The sequence below is a fragment of the Aegilops tauschii genome, chromosome 3, assembly GCF_002575655.3.
Source record: "Aegilops tauschii subsp. strangulata cultivar AL8/78 chromosome 3, Aet v6.0, whole genome shotgun sequence".
NCBI lineage: Eukaryota > Viridiplantae > Streptophyta > Magnoliopsida > Poales > Poaceae > Aegilops > Aegilops tauschii.
This window is the reverse complement of record NC_053037.3, coordinates 112,717,848-112,737,716: the sequence shown is the minus strand read 5'-3', so window position 1 is coordinate 112,737,716 and position 19,869 is coordinate 112,717,848. Positions and strand designations below refer to the sequence as shown.

Sequence of the window (19,869 nt, the reverse complement as noted above, 5' to 3'; positions counted from 1 at the left end):
TCCGGAGGTGAAGAATTATATATAGGAAGTCCAGTTTCGGCCACCGGGAAAGTTTCGGGGGTTACCGGTGTTGTACCGGGACCACCGGAAGGGTCCCGGGGGTCCACCGGGTGGGGCCACCTATCCCGGAGGGGCCCATGGGCTGAAAGTGGAAGGGAACCAGCCCCTGGTGGGCTGGGCGCCCCCCCATGGGCCTCCCCCCATGCGCCTAGGGTTGGGAACCCTAGGGTGGGGGGGTTCCCCCTTGCCTTGGGGGGCAAGGCAACCCTTTCCCCCCCTTTGGCCGCCGCCCCCCCCCATGAGATCTCATCTCTAGGGCCGGCGCCCTCCCCAGGGGCCCTATATAAAGGGGGGGGGGAGGGAGGGCAGCGAGCTACAGCCTTGGGCGCCTCCCTCCTCCCCTGCAACACCTCTCTCTCTCTCTCTCTCTCTCTCTCTCTCTCTCGCAGAAGCTCGGCGAAGCCCTGCCGGAGAACCGCTACATCCACCACCACGCCGTCGTGCTGCTGGATCTCCATCAACCTCTCCTTCCCCCTTGCTGGATCAAGAAGGAGGAGACGTCGCTGCACCGTACGTGTGTTGAACGCGGAGGTGCCGTCCGTTCGGCACTCGGTCATTGGTGATTTGGATCACGGCGAGTACGACTCCGTCATCCACGTTCATTGGAACGCTTCCGCTCGCGATCTACAAGGGTATGTAGATGCACTCCCTTCCCCTCGTTGCTAGTATACTCCATAGATGCATCTTGGTGAACGTAGGAAAATTTTAAAATTATGCTACGATTCCCAACAGCAAGTGTGACCCCACTCCCACATGGGCCACCCTTGAAAAATTTGGGCTGGGTCCGCCCCTGGAGATCGGTGACACGAGACGAGCAACACTTATAAACCTCTCATATCATTTTCCCCACATATATCTTTCTTTCATCATGGTCTGCCTAGCTATTCGATGTCTCCCCGTCTGTCTCGTAAGTCAGTGGTGTTGTGCTTACGTTGTCGGACCGTGGAGAAACGACCATCCTAGAGATAGGAGTGATGACGCTCGTTGAGCTGTAATGGTCAAGACATGTAATCTGCATATAACCTTTGCGTTAACTTTCTTTGCATAGTGCCAAGTTGTTTTGACATTGTTGCCTATTCGATTGAAAAGTCACTGCTATGTCGAGTTTATAGTAAATTTATCTCAACCCTTTGGTCTTTGTTGCTCTGCGTTGATCAAGCTAGTTTATTCTGCACCAAACGACATGTTCACAAACACATATATAATCTTTGTTTTGTTTTGATTTTGTTCTTTCATATTGTTTTTTTAAAGAACCCCCGTTTTTGTTGACAAGTTGGCTAGTATGCTCAAGCAAATCAGCAAGAAAGCACTGTCCCCATATACGAGTGTTGCACACCACCCAAAGGAAGCACTAGTAAACTTAAATAACATTCGCATCTAAATTCCTTGAAGTCTATAGCTATTCATTTGTTGTCGATTTACTTGAAAAGCTTGCTAGCATCCACACGCGTGTCTAGATACAAGCGTTACTTACTTTTGCCAAAACAAAAGCGTTACTCATTGATAGCACGGAAGCGACACGTGTACTAACTCATTGTGTGCTTCCAACTATTCTACATTTGTCATCTTATTTAAAAAAGTTGGCCAGTTTGCTCAGGATGTTTTGTAAGGCACCTTCTCGAAATAGTGTCCTACAAGAAACCTTCCCTAGATACATCTTGTGATCAACCTGTTCTACAAAACACCTTCCCTGGATACACCTGGTGCTCATCGATCCCAGGCGAGCAACACCCGCATACTCACCGATGATACGACTTTAGTCAATTTACTCGAAAAGTCAGCGATTATGCTTACGCGGTCAGGATGTGCTAGACCCCCCACCCCCAGAGATATGAGCGGCGCTTGGTGACGCGAGACGAGCAACATCAACCAATAGCATTCTTTTCAGACATATCTTTCTTTTATCATGGTCCGTCTAGCTATTCGACGTCTCTCCTCCATCGGTCTGGAAAGTCAGCGCTGTCGTGCTTACGTAGCCGATGTCTGCGAAGAGACGACCATCCAAAAGATAGGAGTGACGATGCTCGTCGAGCCGAAATGGTCAACACATATAAAGAAAAACCACATTTAACCTTTGCATTCACTTCCTTATGGAGTACCAAGTTGTTGTCGTTTGATCCTAGACGAGCAACACCTGCATACTCACCGACTTCTGCTTTGAACGATACAACTTTCGTCAATTTACTCAAAGAGTCGGCTATTATGCTTACGCGGTCAGGATGTGCTAGATCCCCCACCCCTAGAGATATGAGCGGCGATCGGTGACGCGAGACGAGCAACATCCACCAATAGCATTCTTTTCAGATATATCTTTCTTTTACCATGATCCGCCTAGCGATTCGACGTCTACCCTTCATCTGCCTGGAAAGTCAGCGGTGTTGTGCTTACGCACCGGCGTCAGTGAAGAGACGCCGAAAGATACGAGCTAGCGGTGTTGTGCTTACGTACCGGCGTCCGTGAAGAGACGCCGAAAGACACGGGTGACGCTCATCGAGCCGAAATGGACAACCCACGTAAAGAAAATCTCATTTAACCTTTGCATTCACTTCCTTGGTGGAGTGCCAAGTTGTTATTGTTTGACATTTTGTCTATTGGATTGAAAGTTCACTGCTATGCTTATCACGCAGTGATCTCATGTAGTTTTTGTTGTCACAAACGCAAAATTGGGAAATCAACCGCTGCTGCATAGGAAGAGCGTTTGACCACCGCGCTGGAAATCTTTCTCTTTTCCTGATGATGAAAGGAAAAGAAAAGCAAGGAGAGGAGAGAGACCGCGGGCGAAATGCTCGCTCGGCTGGGCGCGCTGGGCCTCCTTCTCGCTCCGTTTCCATTTTCACTCCACCGCGCGGCGCCGCTGCGGCGCTGTTTACTGCCCCCGGCCTCGCTCCAAATCTACCCTCCCCTCCCGCAGGCCGCAGCACTCCACTCCCACCCCCGCCCGCCCGCCCGCCCTCTCGCCCGCTCGCCTTCATCATTCCTTGCTTGCGCCCTCCCCTCCCCTCCCTCCCCATTTCACGAGATCCCCATCCCCATCTCCGCCTCCGCCTCCCCCGGCCCAGGCCGCCGCCCCATGCTGCACTAGCACCAGGGCCGAGATCTGAGCGCGCGCGCGGGCAGGCAGGCAGGCGGGTGCTCGGCGGAATGTCCAGCCGCACGCCGGCGCCAATGCCGGACACGCTCTCCGACGCCTTCGCCGCCGCCGTGCTCCTCTCCTCCAACGACAAGCCCGACACGCTCCCGCCGGGCCGCCTCTCGCCCGTCTCCCCGCTCCCGCACTCCTCCTCATCCAAGCACCACCACCACCACCACCACCACACCCCGAGCTCCTCCTCGGGCTCCTCCGGCTCCGTCTCCCGGGCGCCCGCCTTCGCCTCGCGCCGGAGCCACTCCGGGGAGATCCCGCTCCCCTCCGACGCCCCCCCGCGCGGGGCGCGCCCCGGCCACCGCCGCACCGGCTCCGGCCCCCTCATCTTCACCTCCGGCTCCACCTCTAGCTCCGCCACCTCGCCGCTCACCAACGCGCTCCCCGCCGGGAACATCTGCCCCACCGGCCGCCTCGCCAAGCCGCTGCCTTCCTTCTCCGCGGCCTCCACCCCGCCGCCCCCGGCCCCTCCCCGCGCCATCCGCCACGACGTGCTCGGTTCCGGCACCGGCAACTACGGCCACGGGAGCATCATCCGCTCGCGCAGCGGCGGCGTGGCCCCCGAGGAGGATGCCGCGGTCCGGCGGGCCATGTCCAGCGCCGACCCGGAGGAGCTCAAGAGGGCCGGCAACGAGCAGTACAAGAAGGGGTATTTCGAGGAGGCGCTCAGGCTCTACGACCGCGCGCTCGCCCTCTGCCCGGACAATGCCGCATGCCGGGGCAACCGGGCCGCCGCGCTCACCGGCCTCCGCCGCTTCGGCGACGCCATCAAGGAGTGCGAGGAGGCCGTGCGGATCGATCCGTCGTACGGACGCGCGCACCAACGGCTCGCCTCGCTTCACATAAGGTGAACGAATCATTTGCCCTTAGATCTGTGCGTGTGGTTACTGCGAAATGATTTTTGTTCTTGGCGCCCTCCTCACTGTCGGTTGCTCCGGTTGCTGAAAACAACTTTTTTATTTACGCCACGTAAGATTATTTGCTCCAGCGATTTGAATAACAACATGGCTTTGCCCCCACAGCCACAATGCCGCAATAATATGAAAGCAAATTTGCTATTTTTAGCAGGGCTTACAAAACACACATGTGCATGAAGGCTTAGTTTGGCAGCTCTGTTTTTGAAAAACCATAGTAATCCAAAACCTCAGTTTCTAAATGTGTGGGCAATGGATACTTCGGTTTCTACAAGCCATAGTTTTTCTCAGTTTTGACAAAACCACCGATGAGTTTGGCAAGTGTTGTTTTGACTCGCTGTGCCCTGCTCAACTATACTCATGGAGCTGATCTGCACGTAGAAATGACGCCCAATGCATGCAGCATTATATGCACGTAGAATCGATTGGGTAGTTAGCTTTTAGCCTGCTGCATACAAGTGCTCCAACGACCAATGGATATACTCAAGAGCGTGCCGTCTCTGTAGAGAAACTAACTACCAAACCTGAAGCACCTAATAATCAGACGCACTTCGTATCTCAACTTTGGACGTAGACCAGGCGACGCGTTCTCTCAGTTCAGTTTATAAAAAAGAGGTCCTGACCTCTTTCTTAAATACAGCAAAAAAGCCACAGTATGATAGATACCTTGGTATGGGAAACTACAGTATTTGTTTTATCCAAACACCTCAAAGTATTTAATACCAAAGTTATTTCAGAAACCACAGTATTTTCAGAAAACTGCAAAAATACTTTGGATCCAAATGCACCCGAAGTGTTTATTTCATTATTGGCTGGTAACGGAAGGCGATTTGTACAGTGGGCACACGTTTTTTTTCTAACTTTATTTCGGAAAATGCTTTGACAAGTTGGCATCCATATGGAGACTGATTGATCTGAAATGGACACTGCTTTATGTGCCCCTGGATTTCCCTCCTTGGCATGAAAATATCTGCTCCTCCAGTTCCGCGAGAATCAGAAATAGCTGAATTTGGAACAAAACATAAATGGTAACGATGGGCACACAGATGTGCTCGTTTTTGCTATAGTTAGTAAATCGGTCAACACTAGTTACTACCTAGATTCATCACTGGTACGTACCAGATTAAGTGACCCTTGAATTCTTCAGCTGTGCAAGTTATTCATCTGAAGGATCTTGTTGAATTGCAGGTTGGGACACCTTGAGGATGCTCAGAAGCACCTTACCCTGGCAACCCCACAGCCTGACCTCCTAGAGCTGCACAAATTACAGACAGTGGAAAAACACCTGGGCAGATGCCTCGATTCACGGAAGGTTGGGGACTGGAAGAATGTACTGAGGGAATGTGATGCCGCTATTGCGGCCGGAGCCGACTCCTCTGCTCTGGTATGATTCTGCACATTATCCAATCCGATATTGACTAGCGATTTCTTGATCAGAGAGTATATTCTCATGTGATTCGCCTCTTGCAGCTCTTTGCCGCAAGAGCAGAGGCTCTTCTCCGGCTTACTCAGCTCGATGAAGCTGATATGGCCATCTCCAGTGCTTCCAAGTTGGATTATTCATCTTCCTGCACCTCAGACACCAAGTTCTGTGGCTTCTTTGCTAACGCATACCTCTATTACGCGCATGCCCAAGTTGACATCGCATTGGGAAGGTAATTCAGCAGTTACTCATTATACTCACACAGATAAGAGCATGTGAGTGTAGCTTGAAAAACAACTTTGTTCAAAGCGTTTTTGACTTGGCAGGTAAACTCATCGATTACCTGTTATAGCTGTACCCTTACATGACTTGACACTAGTGAACATTTTGCAGGTTCGATCATGCTGTCTCTTCAGCTGACAAGGCCAGAATAATAGACCCAAGAAATGTCGAAGTGATAACAATGCATAACAATGTGAAAGCTGTAGCAAGAGCACGATCTCTAGGGAATGAGCTATTTAAATCTGGAAAATTTTCAGAAGCTTGCATAGCTTATGGCGAAGGGCTCAAACATCACCCTGTAAATCCAGTCCTTCACTGCAACAGGGCCGCTTGCAGGTTCAAGCTAGGGCAGTGGGAGAAGTCTATTGAGGACTGCAATGAAGCCCTCATGATTCAACCCAATTATACCAAGGCTCTGCTGAGGCGTGCAGCTTCCTATGGCAAGGTAGCATATTGTTTATCTTTTTGTGCTTTTTCTGATTTAGAACTGAAAAACTCAGAAATCGTTGCACGTTTGATGTTTAGATGGAGCAATGGGTGGAATCGTTGAAGGATTATGAGGTTCTAAGAAAGGAACTCCCAGGTGACACTGAGGTTGCTGAGGCCTATTTCCATGCTCAGGTTGCCCTCAAGTCATCTCGGGGTGAGGAAGTATCAAACCTGAAGTTTGGAGGAGAGGTTGAAGCAGTTACAGGAATGGAACAATTCCAGATGGCTACTTCCTTGCCAGGTTTGTCTTATTGGCTGGTGTCCTTCGTTTGAAAATGCCGCTTCATGCCTTTTTTGGGAACCACCATTTGCTAATTTGTTATAACCCTATAACACATGCGATTACTGAAAATAATGACAAACTATTATCTACATAAGTAGAGTTCCTGAAATAATATGAGACATACATACACATTCCTTACAATAAAGCATACAAAACAGTAAGATTGTCATGTAAGCCTTGCATTTGATAGTCGACACATTGATCCAGCCGTTCCTTAAAACAGTTGGTGAGTTGTCGCAAATATTAGTGAAATGCAAAGATGGCGCCCCTTGATTAATCATGTTTCTTGTCTTTTTTGCTCGCTTTGTGGGCATTTCATGGATCTATTACAAAAGGAGTGGCAGTGGCTTAGGTGCAGAGTAACCAAACAATGAACTGGAATCCACCCTCCTTTGTTTTGTTACCTATTTTGCTAGGTTAACCTTGCCGCTGATTTTCTTCCTTTTGGGGAAAAGGAAGCCTTTTTATTACTACCTCCATTCCACAATGTAGTGCGCCCGCGCTTTTCAAGATCTAAGTTTGACCATAAATTTAACCAACGAGACCGACTGCGGTGGTATTTTTGCTCCCGCCGCAGTCGGTCTCGTTGGTTAAATTTACGGTCAAACTTAGATCTCGGGAAGCGCGGGCGCACTACATTGTGGAATGGAGGGAGTAATAACCTTGCCACATTTGACAAACACATTACTTACTACTCTCTTCTGTAGAAGTTACTGCTTCCCAAGAATGAGCAATCCCATTTGATTTTGATTAACCTTGCATGTTTTGCTGCTTCTGCTTGTATCTTGCGCCTGCACTTCATGATGTTTGACTTGCAGACAAGCAGCGTTTTATAGTACACTAGTACTGCAATCTTGACTTTTGTTGATAGGCATGAGGTTGTACCACCAGTTGGTGGTACTTGTTACTGTTTAGTGCGTTGCAAGCAAACCTTCACGTGACCTTTGTTTTGCTGGCACTGTACTATGGCTATTTTTTTGGAAGTCTGCACTTTTGCCAGTTTGGGGGTACATTATTCAGTTACATTCTTTGTCTTTTACCTTGCTCTCTCTATCTTGTAGCAGTGGTGAAAGTTGTTAGTTTTTTTAATCTGATGCACTGTCATTTGATGGTTTCGCAGGTGTTTCGGTCGTCCATTTCATGACTTCTTCGAATCAGCAGTGCGGTAAAATTTCCCCGTTTGTGAATGCACTGTGTACCAAATACCCATCTGTTAATTTCCTCAAGGTAAGTGGTTGAGCAAATGGTTGATCCTTGTCACCTTTCTATCTCTGGCCTATTCTTGATATATGCTATTCTCTTATTTTGCTTAGGTGGATGTAAACGAGAGCCCTGCTGTCGCGCGCGCAGAGAATGTGAGGACAGTTCCAACATTCAAAATCTACAAGAATGCCATAAGAGTGAAGGAGATGATCTGCCCCAGCCAACAGCTGCTGGAGTATTCAGTAAGGCATTACGGGACTTAGGCCAAGAAGCCGATGACTTCGATGTTTCCTTGCGCCTTGAGCTCCCCTCGAGCAAGCAAACCGTTGGCTAAACCGGAGGGAGGTCCAGAGCAGAGCCAGTGAAGGTAATCTTTGATGATGAGGGCAGCAAAGCATGAAAGAAGACCAAGAGAGAAGAGCAACTTCCTCCGATCTTTTTTCCATCCGAACCCGCCCTTGCAAGTCGCATTTCGCCGCCTTTTTCCCCATTTGTTGATTACCAACTTGTTTTTATTCTTTTCATTTGTCCCCGTTCCTTTAGAAAACAAAAAAACATTATCTTCCGACTCTTGGAAGAGCGACTGTAAATTTTTTACTTTCATGTTTACCAGACCAGACAGCCCAAGGAAAGAAAAAGTATAGATGCCATTTGTACTCTTGAAATTTGATCGTGTAATATGCATGTTTTAAGCCTCTCCACATCTCCCCATGACCAGTGGATCAACGCATGCTAGTATGGAAGAAATATCCATTATCCAAGCAGATACGGTCGCTTGTACATATCTTGTGTAGATAAAAGGTCCACATTTGCTGTTGGTAAGTTGCCTGAAAAACAAATTTATCTAAGAGCAACTCCAAAAGTTCCTCTAAAAAACTTCCCCTAAAACAAGTTTTTTTTTGGCTTCCCATAACTTTTAGGGGAAGTTGTCCGGGATCAACTTTGTTAGTTCCCATAAATGTCTAACCCTAAATACTTTTTTGATTTTTTTATTAAACAAAACTAGCTAAATTTTTATTTCCCCCTAGGGCCCGCTAGTCATAGGTGGCCGCCGGCGTTGACACGGACGCGTGGTGGTCGCCGGCGAGGGGTTACACGTGGTTGTGTGGCCGCAGGCAGCGGTGGCGGCGGGCAACACGGCAGCGGCGGCGCGGCGGCCTCTCGGCGTGCCGGTGTTTCGGCACGGGCGGCGGTGCTTCGGCGCGGATCCCGTGGGACGGCGGCGTACCGGAGGGCCGCACATGGCAGTTTCATGGTGGTTATTTTCCTTCCAAAAAGATACGGAAAGATCATCTTCCCGTAAATCAACAGGAGAAATGACCTCTTTTACCGGATCCTCTAAAGATAGTCAGTCTCCAGGAACTGCTCGTGAGGTTTTTTGTCCCAACTTTCCGTAAACAGTAGTTATTTTAGAGATAGGGAAACTGTTGGAGTTGCTCTAAGTTGATTTTCAAAAAGAAGGGATGCGAGACGGAGCTCTAAGGCAGAGCCAAGGCGACCTGGAGCCGGAGAAGGATGGTGGGGGCCTTAGAGGGAGGTTAGGGTGACGACATAGAAGGGCATCGATGGCTGCGGGTGGCGGTAGCAATTGGTATGGCCGGCGCTGGATTGGGACGTTCAGGTAACTTAGAGCATCTACAGCCGCAAACAACAAATCCGGACCCTCAAACGCCCGCGGACGCGGTCACATCTTAAATTTGCTCCTCTGCATCTGGATACCTCATGCTTGAAACTTTAAATCCGTACAAACCATGGAAAAGAGGACATCTGCGTACTCCATAGATCAAATAGCCAACACTACCCTAATCCTCGTTGGAGATGTCCACGATCTCCATGCCCGGCTCCGGGTACATGGGCGGCAGACGCAACTCCGGCTCCTGCGGCTCCTCCGCTTCGGCCTCCGCCTCCGCGTCAAGTTCGGCGAAAAGCGTGTCGGTCGCCGCCCGTTCCTTCCGGATGAAGTGTCGGTTGGTCTCGACATAGGCCTCATCCTAGACGGACTCCAGGATGGTTGTTGCTCCGCTATCTTCGCCAATCGCGAACTCCACCATGGTATCCTCCATGGCTATGCCCCAACCGGCGTTAGCTCCTCCTCCGGCTGATCCGCCTTGTCCTCCTCCGGATCTGATACGTCGCTGTCGTATCTATAATTTTTGATTGTTCCATGCCAATATTCTACAAATTTTATATACTTTTAGCAACATTTTATATTATTTTTGGGACTAACATATTGATCCAGTGCGCAGTGCTAGTTCCTGTTTGTTGCATGTTTTTTGTTTCGCAGAATATCCATATCAAACGAAGTCCAAACGCGATAAAAAGTTACAGAGATTTTTTTAGAATATATGTGGTTTTTGGGAAGAAAAATCAGCGTGAGAGGTGGTCCACAAGCCCCACAAGCTCATAGGGCGCGCCCTGGGGGGGGGGGGGTAAGCGTGCCTCTAGGGCTTGTGGCCACCTCGTAAGTCGGTTGGGGTATCCTTTGGCCGCAAGAAAGAGAATATCCGGAAGAAAATCCCCTCAAAATTTTCAGCCAATCGGAGTTACGGATCTTCGGGAATTTAAAAAACGGTGAAAGGCCAGAAAACGGGGTCGCGTAACAGAAGAGAAACGGAGAGATAGATCCAATCTCGGAGGGGCTCCCGCCCCTCCGCCGCTAAGGAGGCCATGGACTAGAGGGGAAATCCTCTCCGCATGTGGGGAGGGGGGGTCAAGGAAGAAGAAGGAGGGGGGGCTCTCCCCCCTCTCGCGCGGTGGCGCCGGAGTGCCGCCGGAGAAGGATCGTGACGGTGATCTACACCAACAACCTCGCTACCGTCAACATCAACTTTCTCCTCCTCTATGGAGCGGTGTAACACCTCTTCTCCGCGCTGTAATATCTACTTAAACATGGTGCTCAACTCTATATATTATTATCCATTGATATGTGGCTATCCTATGATGTTTGAGTAGATTCATTTTGTCCTATGGGTTGATTGATGATCGTGATTGGTTTGAGTTGTATGTTTTATTTTGGTGCTGTCCTATGGTGCCCTCCGTGTCGCGCAAGCGTGAGGGATCCCCGCTGTAGGGTGTTGCAATACGTTCATGATTCTCTTATAGTGGGTGGCGTGAGTGACGGAAACACATACCCGAGTAAGGGGGTTGTTGCGTATGGGAGTAAAGAGGACTTGATACTTAATGCTATAGTTGAGTTTTACCTTAATGATCTTTAGTAGTTGGGGATGCTTGCTAGAGTTCCAATCATACGTGCATGATCCAAGTAGAGAAAGTATGTTAGCTCATGCCTCTCCCTCATATAGAATTGCAATAATGATTACCGGTCTAGTTATCGGTTGCCTAGGAACAAATAACTTTCTTGTGACAAAAAGCTATATGCTAAAACTAACTTAATTATTTCTTTATCTAAACAGCCCCTAACTTTTTTTACGTGTTCTTTATTATGTTGCAAACTTATCTCTCTACACCTACAAAGTATTCTAGTTTCATACTTCTTCTAGATAAAGCGAACGTTAAGCGTGCGTAGAGTTGTATCGGTGGTTGATAGAACTTGAAGGGAATATAAATTCTACCTTTAGCTCCTCATTGGGTTCGACACTTACTTGTCAAGAAAGGCTACAATTGATCCTCTATACTTGTGGGTTATCAGGATCCACCACCTTCATAGGAACCTGCGTTGCCCCTCTTCCTCCTCCTCTGGCTGCGGCTAATCCAGAGGCACGCCGGCTGCGATGCAGGCGGCACGCCTCGCCCAAATCTCCTCAATCTGGAGCCGAGGCCCCAGCGTTAGCATAGCATACGTCGTCTTGTTTTGCCAGGCGATGGCGAAGCCGGACGACGTGGGAAGACTGAGGCGGTTCGGGAGAGAGATGATGGGCTCGCATTGGCGCCGCGAAGAGGGAGGAGGTGGATATGACTAGGGCTGGGGGACACCGTTTGACTTAATTAGCCAGAGTTTGGCCCTCGGGCAGCAAGCCAGAGCGCCTGCACGCGGCATTCAGTCCCCACCTAAGGAGACGCTCGTTGGACCGTCGGGTTTAATTTCTGGGTGTTTTCCTGTGGGACCCATCGTTAGTCTGACGTGGCGGACGCTCCTGGTCGCGCATGGGCCGCCCCATATCTGCCCTACATTTGGGTTATGAAGGGTTGCTGGTCAGCCTGGGTGTTTGAGGCTGTTTGAGGCACCCGTCTGGGTCGAGTGTTTGAACGATCACTGAACGGGTCGTCCTCCCGGGCGTTTGTGATAGGTTTTGAGATGCCCGGCTGTAGATGCTCTTAGGGCATCTCCAACGCCATGCATCAAACATACACTCCAAACGTCCACGGACAACGGATAGGGGATGACCATCTAACCCGGTGCATCAAATTCACCTCTTTCCCCCAAAAAATAGAATAGAACTTAACCAAATGTTCGCCATACAACCTCACTTTGAATGATCGGTCGATAGCAATTCAACTATACATTAATAAAGATGTCGTATGTTCAACAAGTGTTTTTAAAAAACCATCGATCCCAAATTAAACCATACTAATAAAAACCTTCATCTCAAGTTCTCAACCTTTCTCTCCTCCAGCCCAACCTTCTTCATCGACGCATGTCATTCACCCAAATGATCTGGTCCTTGAGCTTCATCCAACAATGCGTCAATGTGAAGGAATTCCCTCCGTCCTTTGATACATTGAAGCAACGCGTACATGCTACACAATGACGGGATCATCAAGTTGCAACATTGAGTGAATCAAAGAATTGAATAACGGGTAGAGCAACAAGGGATCTCAAAGCTCACGCAGCCGCCTCTTCTCCAAAAAAGTTAGGGTTTCTCTGCCTCCCGCCGGCGCCGCCGCAGGTCCGCTTGTCTCCGGTGGCCTTAGGGTCATAGGGGTATGGTGGGTCCCAACCCTTGCCGGTGGGAGGGCTTCGTTTTTAGATGTTTCTTCAAAGTTTTTTAGGGTTTGTGTCCTGCTCAGGAAGGCAAGACAGCGGTGGCTCACCGAAGATGGAATAAGGTCCCAGCTCGCCCCTGTTCTGGTGGTGTGTATAGCATCGTCGGTGGGCGTGTGGAGGTGGTGTGTCTCCGACGGATCTATCTTTTGTGGATTTGCTTGGATCTGGTCATCGTTCGTCTATGTTTGTGTGTCTTCAGGTTAGGATCCTTTCGATTTACACTACACTCATCAGCGCGAGTTGTTACTCTGGTGTGCTGGTCCTATGAGGTCTTAGCACGACGACTTCCGACTGTTTACTATAACAAGTTTTGCCTGGCTCCGGCGAGGAAGGGGCAATGGCGCGACACGCCTTCGTCTCGCTTTAGTACTTGTAGTCGTCACCAGGTGGTCTACTGATCTAGACGTAAATTTTATTAACATGAATAGATCCAAAGTTTTTCAAAAAACAAGCAAAACTTGCGATCTCTATCATCGACGCGCCCGTTGGCCATCACTTGTGCAATCACACCACAATACTTCATGACGGTGTTTGAATTGGTGTACCACTGATGGAGTAACGACTTCGCATTGCGATCATGGACAACATCAAAATTGTAGAGCAGGCAATGCTTTGGTCATGAAATCAAGAATACACTTGTTGCCAAAAAATATCGTGCCCTTTTGTTTCATGCCTGCAAACCCCGCACTTGTGGCTAAACACGCACCACACAACAATGTTGGGGAACGTAGTAATTTCAAAATTTTCCTACGCACACGCAAGATCATGGTGATGCATAGCAACGAGAGGGGAGAGTGTCGTCCACATACCCTCGTAGACCGTTAAGCGGAAGCGTTATGACAACGCGGTTGATGTAGTTGTACGTCTTCACGATCGACCGATCCTCAGTACCGAACGTACGGCACCTCCGCGTTCAGCACACGTTCAGCTCGGTGACGTCCCGCGAACTCACAATCCAGTAGAGCTCGAGGGAGAGTTTCGTCAGCATGACGGCGTGGTGACGATGTTGATGAAGCTACCGTCACAGGGCTTCGCCTAAGCACCGCTACGATATGACCGAGGTGGATTATGGTGGAGGGGGCACCGCACACGGCTGGGAGAGATCAATGATCAACTTGTGTGTTCAAGGGTGCCCCCTGCCCCCGTATATAAAGGAGCAAGGGGGGAGGCCGGCCGGCCCTGTAGGGCGAGCCAGGAGTAAGAGTCCTCCTCCTAGTAGGAGTAGGACTTCCCTCTTTCCTACTCCTACTAGGAGGGGGAAAAGAAGGGGGAGAAGGAGAAGGAAAGGGGGGCGCCGCCCCCCTTCCTAGTCCAATTCGGACCAGAGGGGGAGGGGGCACGCGGCCTGCCCTGGCCGGCCCCTCTCTCTCTCCACTAGGGCCCAACAAGGCCCATTAACCCCCGGGGGGTTCCGGTAACCCCTCCGGCACTCCGGTAAAATCCCGATTTCACTCGGAACTCTTCCGATGTCCAAATGTAGGCTTCCAATATATCAATGTTTATGTCTCGACCATTTCGAGACTCCTCGTCATGTCCGTGATCATATCCGGGACTCCGAACTACCTTCGGTACATCAAAACATATAAACTCATGATACCGATCGTCACAGAACTTTAAGCGCACGGACTCTACGGGTTCGAGAACTATGTAGACATGACCGAGACACGTTACCGGTCAATAACCAACAGCGGAACCTGGATGCTCATATTGGTTCCTACATATTCTACGAAGATCTTTATCGGTCAAACCGCATAACAACATACGTTGTTCCCTTTGTCATCGGTATGTTATTCGATCGTCGGCATCTCAATACCTAGCTCAATCTCATTATCGGCAAGTCTCTTTACTCGTTCCGTAATGCATCATCCCGCAACTAACTCATTAGTCACATTGCTTGCAAGGCTTATTGTGATGTGCATTACCGAGAGGGCCCAGAGATACCTCTTCGACAATTGGAGTGACAAATCCTAATCTCGATCTATGCCAACTCAACAAGTACCATCGAAGACACCTGTAGAGCACCTTTATGATCACCCAGTTATGTTGTGACGTTTGGTAGCACACAAAGTGTTCCTCCGGTATTCGGGAGTTGCATAATCTCATAGTCATAGGAACATGTATAAGTCATGAATAAAGCAATAGCAACATACTAAACGATCAAGTGCTAAGCTAACGGAATGGGTCAAGTCAATCACATCATTCTCTAATGATGTGATCCTGTTAATAAAATGACAACTCATGTCTATGGCTAGGAAACTTAACCATCTTTGATTCAACGAGCTAGTCAAGTAGAGGCATACTAGTGACACTCTGTTTGTCTATGTATTCACACATGTACTAAGTTTCCGGTTAATACAATTCTAGCATGAATAATAAACATTTATCATGATATAAGGAAATAAATAATAACTTTATTATTGCCTCTAGGGCATATTTCCTTCAGTCTCCCACTTGCACTAGAGTCAATAATCTAGTTCACATCGCCATGTGATTTAACACCAATAGTTCACATCACCATGTGATTAACACCCATATTCACATCGCCATGTGACCAACACTCAAAGGGTTTACTAGAGTCAGTAATCTAGTTCACATCGTCATGTGATTAACTCCCAAAGAGTACTAAGGTGTGATCATGTTTTGCTTGTGAGAGAAGTTTAGTCAACGGGTCTGCCAAATTCAGATCCGTATGTATTTTGCAAATTTCTATGTCTACAATGCTCTGCACGGAGGTACTTTAGCTAAATGCTCCCACTTTCAATATGTATCCAGATTGAGACTTAGAGTCATCTGGATCGGTGTCAAAGCTTGCATCGACGTAACTCTTTACGATGAACTCTTTATGACCTCCATATCCAAGAAATATTTCCTTAGTCCTCTAAGGATAATTCTGACCGATGTCCAGTGATCTACTCCTAGATCAAAATTGTACTCCCTTGCCAAACTCAGGGCAGGGTATACAATAGGTCTGGTACACAACATGGCATACTTTATAGAACCTATGGCTGAGGCATAGTGAATGACTTTAATTCTCTCTCTATCTTCTGCTGTGGTCGGGCTTTGAGTCTTACTCAATTTCACACCTTGTAACACAGGCAATAACTCTTTCTTTGACTATTCCATTTTGAACTACTTCAAAAACTGGTCAAGGTATGTACTCATTGAAAAAACTTATCAAGCGTCTTGATCTATCTCTATAGATTTTGATGCTCAATATGTAAGCAGCTTCACCGAGGTCGTTCTTTGAAAAACTCCTTTCAAACACTCCTTTATGCTTTCCAGAAAATTCTACATCATTTCCGATCGACAATATGTCATTCACATATACTTATCAGAAAGGCTGTAGTGCTCCCACTCACTTTTTGTAAATACAAGCTTCACCGCAAGTCTGTATAAAACTATATGCTTTGATCAACTCATCAAAGCGTGTATTCCAACTCCAAGATGCTTGCACCAGTCCATAGATGGATCGCTGGAGCTTGCACATTTTGTTAGCACCTTTAGGATCGACAAAATCTTCTGGTTGTATCATATACAACTCTTCTTTAAGAAATCCATTAAGGAATGTAGTTTTGACATCCATTTGCCAGATTTCATAAAATGTGGCAATTTGCTAACATGATTCGGACAGACTTAAGCATCGCTACGAGTGAGAAAATCTCATCGTAGTCAACACCTTGAACTTTGTCAAAACCTTTTTCGACAAGTCTAGCCTTGTAGATAGTAACACTACTATCAGCTTCCGTCTTCCTCTTGAAGATCCATTTATTTTCTATGGCTTGCCGATCATCGGGCAAGTCAACCAAAGTCCACACTTTGTTCTCATACATGGATCCCATCTCAGATTTCATGGCCTCAAGCCATTTTGCGGAATCTGGGCTCATCATTGCTTCCTCATAGTTCGTAGGTTCGTCATAGTCAAGTAACATGACCTCTAGAATAGGATTACCGCACCACTCTGGTGTGGATCTCACTCTGGTTGACCTACGAGGTTCGGTAGTAACTTGATCTGAAGTTACATGATCATCATCATTAGCTTCCTCACTAATTGGTGTAGGAGTCACATGAATAGATTTCTGTGATGAACTACTTTCCAATAAGGGAACAGGTACAGTTACCTCATCAAGTTCTACTTTCCTCCCACTCACTTCTTTCGAGAGAAACTCCTTCTCTAGAAAGGATCCATTCTTAGCAAGGAATGTCTTGCCTTCGGATCTGTGATAGAAGGTGTACCAAATAGTCTCCTTTGGGTATCCTATGAAGACATATTTCTCCGATTTGGGTTCGAGCTTATCAGGTTGAAGCTTTTTCACATAAGCATCGCAGCCCCAAACTTTAACAAACGACAACTTTGGTTTCTTGCCAAACCATAGTTCAGAAGGTGTCGTCTCAACGGATTTAGATGGTGCCCTATTTAATGTGAATGCAGCCGTCTCTAATGCATTACCCCAAAATGATAGCGGTAAATCAGTAAGAGACATCATAGATCGCACCATATCTAGTAAAGTACGATTACGACGTTCGGACACACCATTACGCTGTGGTATTCCGGGTGGCGTGAGTTGCGAAACTATTCCGCATTGTTTCAAATGAAGACCAATCTCGTAACTCAAATATTTTACCTCTGCGATCATATCGTAGGAACTTTTATTTTCTTGTTACGATGATTCTCCACTTCACTCTGAAATTCTTTGAACTTTTCAAATGTTTCAGACTTGTGTTTCATCAAGTAGATATACCCATATCTGCTCAAATCATCTGTGAAGGTCAGAAAATAATGATACCTGCCGCGAGCCTCAACACTCATCGGATCGCATACATCAATATGTATTATTTCCAATAAGTCAGTTGCTCGCTCCATTGTTCTGGAGAACGGAGTCTTGGTCATCTTGCCCATAAGGCATGGTTCGCAAGCATCAAGTGATTCCAAAATCCCATTAGCATGGAGTTTCTTCATGCGCTTTACACCAATATGACCTAAACGGCAGTGCCACAAATAAGTTGCACTATCATTATTAACTTTGCATCTTTTGGCTTCAATATTATGAATATGTGTATCACTACGATCGAGATCCAACAAACCATTTTCATTGGGTGTATGACCATAGAAGGTTTTATTCATGTAAACAGAACAACAATTATTCTCTAACTTAAATGAATAACTGTATTGCAATAAACATGATCACATCATATTCATGCTTAACGCAAACACCAAATAACATTTATTTAGGTTCAACACTAATCCCGAAAGTATAGGGAGTGTGCGATGATGATCTTATGAATCTTGGAACCACTTCCAACGCACATCGTCACTTCATCCTTAACTAGTCTCTGTTCATTCTGCAACTCCCGTTTCGAGTTACTAATCTTAGCAACTGAACTAGTATCAAATACTGAGGGGTTGCTATAAACACTAGTAAAGTACACATCAATAACATGTATATCAAATATACCTTTGTTCACTTTGCCATCCTTCTTATCCACCAAATACTTGGGGCAGTTCCGCTTCCAGTGGCCAGTCCCTTTGGAGTAGAAGCACTCAGTCTCAGGCTTAGGTCCAGACTTGGGTTTCTTCTCCTGAGCAGCAACTTGTTTGCCGTTCTTCTTGAAGTTCCCCTTCTTCTTCCCTTTACCCTTTTTCTTGAAACTAGTGGTCTTGTTGACCATCAACACTTGATGCTCCTTCTTGATTTCTACCTCCGCAGCCTTTAGCATTGCGAAGAGCTCGAGAATCATTTCCGTTATCCCTTGCATATTATAGTTCATCACGAAGTTCTAGTAACTAGGTGATAGTGACTAGAGAACTCTGTCAATCACTATCCTATCTGGAAGATTAACTCCCACTTGATTCAAGTGATTGTAGTACTCAGACATTCTAAGCACATGCTCACTAGCTAAGCAATTCTCCTTCATCTTGTAGGCAAAGTACTTGTCAAAGGTCTCATACCTTTTGACATGGGCATGAGTCTGAAATACTAATTTCAACTCTTGAAACATCTCATATGCTTCGTGGCGTTTCAAAAACGTCTTTGAAGCCCGATTCTAAGCCGTAAAGCATGGTGCACTAAACTATCAAGTAGTCATCATATCGAGCTTGCCAAACGTTCATAACGTCTGCATTTACTCCTGCAGTTAGTCTGTCACCTAGCGGTGCATCAAGGACATAATTCTCCTGTGCAGCAATGAGGATAATCCTCAGATCACGGATCCAATCTGCATCATTGCTACTAACATCTTCAACTTAGTTTTCTCTAGGAACATATCAAAAATAAAACAGGGGAGCTAAACGCGAGCTATTGATCTACAACATAGATATGCTAATACTATCAGGACTAAGTTCATGATAAATTAAAGTTCAATTAATCATATTACTTAAGAACTCCCACTTAGATAGACATCCCTCTAATCATCTAAGTGATCACGTGATCCATATCAGCTAAACCATAACCGATCATCACGTGAGATGGAGTAGTTTTCAATGGTGAACATCACTATGTTGATCATATCTACTATATGATTCACGCCCGACCTTTCGGTCTCAGTGTTCCGAGGCCATATCTGCATATGCTAGGCTCGTCAAGTTTAAACCGAGTATTCTGCGTGTGCAAAACTGTCTTACACCCGTTGTAGATGAACGTTGAGCTTATCACACCCGATCATCATGTGGTGTCTCGGCACGACGAACTTTGGCAACGGTGCATACTCAGGGAGAACACTTTTACCTTGAAATTTAGTGAGAGATCATCTTATAATGCTACCGTCAAACAAAGCAGAATAAGATGCATAAAGGATAAACATCACATGCAATCAATATAAGTGATATGATATGACCATCATCATCTTGTGCCTTTGATCTCCAACTCCAAAGCACCGTCATGATCACCATCATCACCGGTGCGACACCTTGATCTCCATCGTAGCATCGTTGTCGTCTCGCCAACTATTGCTTCTACAACTATCGCTACCACTTAGTGATAAAGTAAAGCAATTACAGGGCGACTGCATTGCATACAATAAAGTGACAACCATATGGCTCCTGCCAGTTGCCGATAACTCCGTTACAAAACATGATCATCTCATACAATAAAATATAGCATCATGTCTTGACCATATCACATCACAACATGC

General features: G+C 47.1%; 1 protein-coding gene across 1 annotated transcript; it reads left to right on the top strand.

Annotated features, from left to right (window-relative positions):
• Positions 1–2,908: 2,908 nt before the first annotated feature.
• LOC109738992 (inactive TPR repeat-containing thioredoxin TTL3) lies at positions 2,909–8,461 on the top strand. Its single transcript, XM_020298076.4, has 7 exons — positions 2,909–4,049; positions 5,305–5,500; positions 5,587–5,771; positions 5,933–6,266; positions 6,347–6,551; positions 7,714–7,820; positions 7,907–8,461. The coding sequence occupies exons 1-7, from the start codon at positions 3,202–3,204 to the stop codon at positions 8,057–8,059; spliced, it is 2,028 nt and encodes a 675-aa protein (XP_020153665.1). The 5' UTR covers positions 2,909–3,201; the 3' UTR covers positions 8,060–8,461.
• Positions 8,462–19,869: the final 11,408 nt, after the last annotated feature.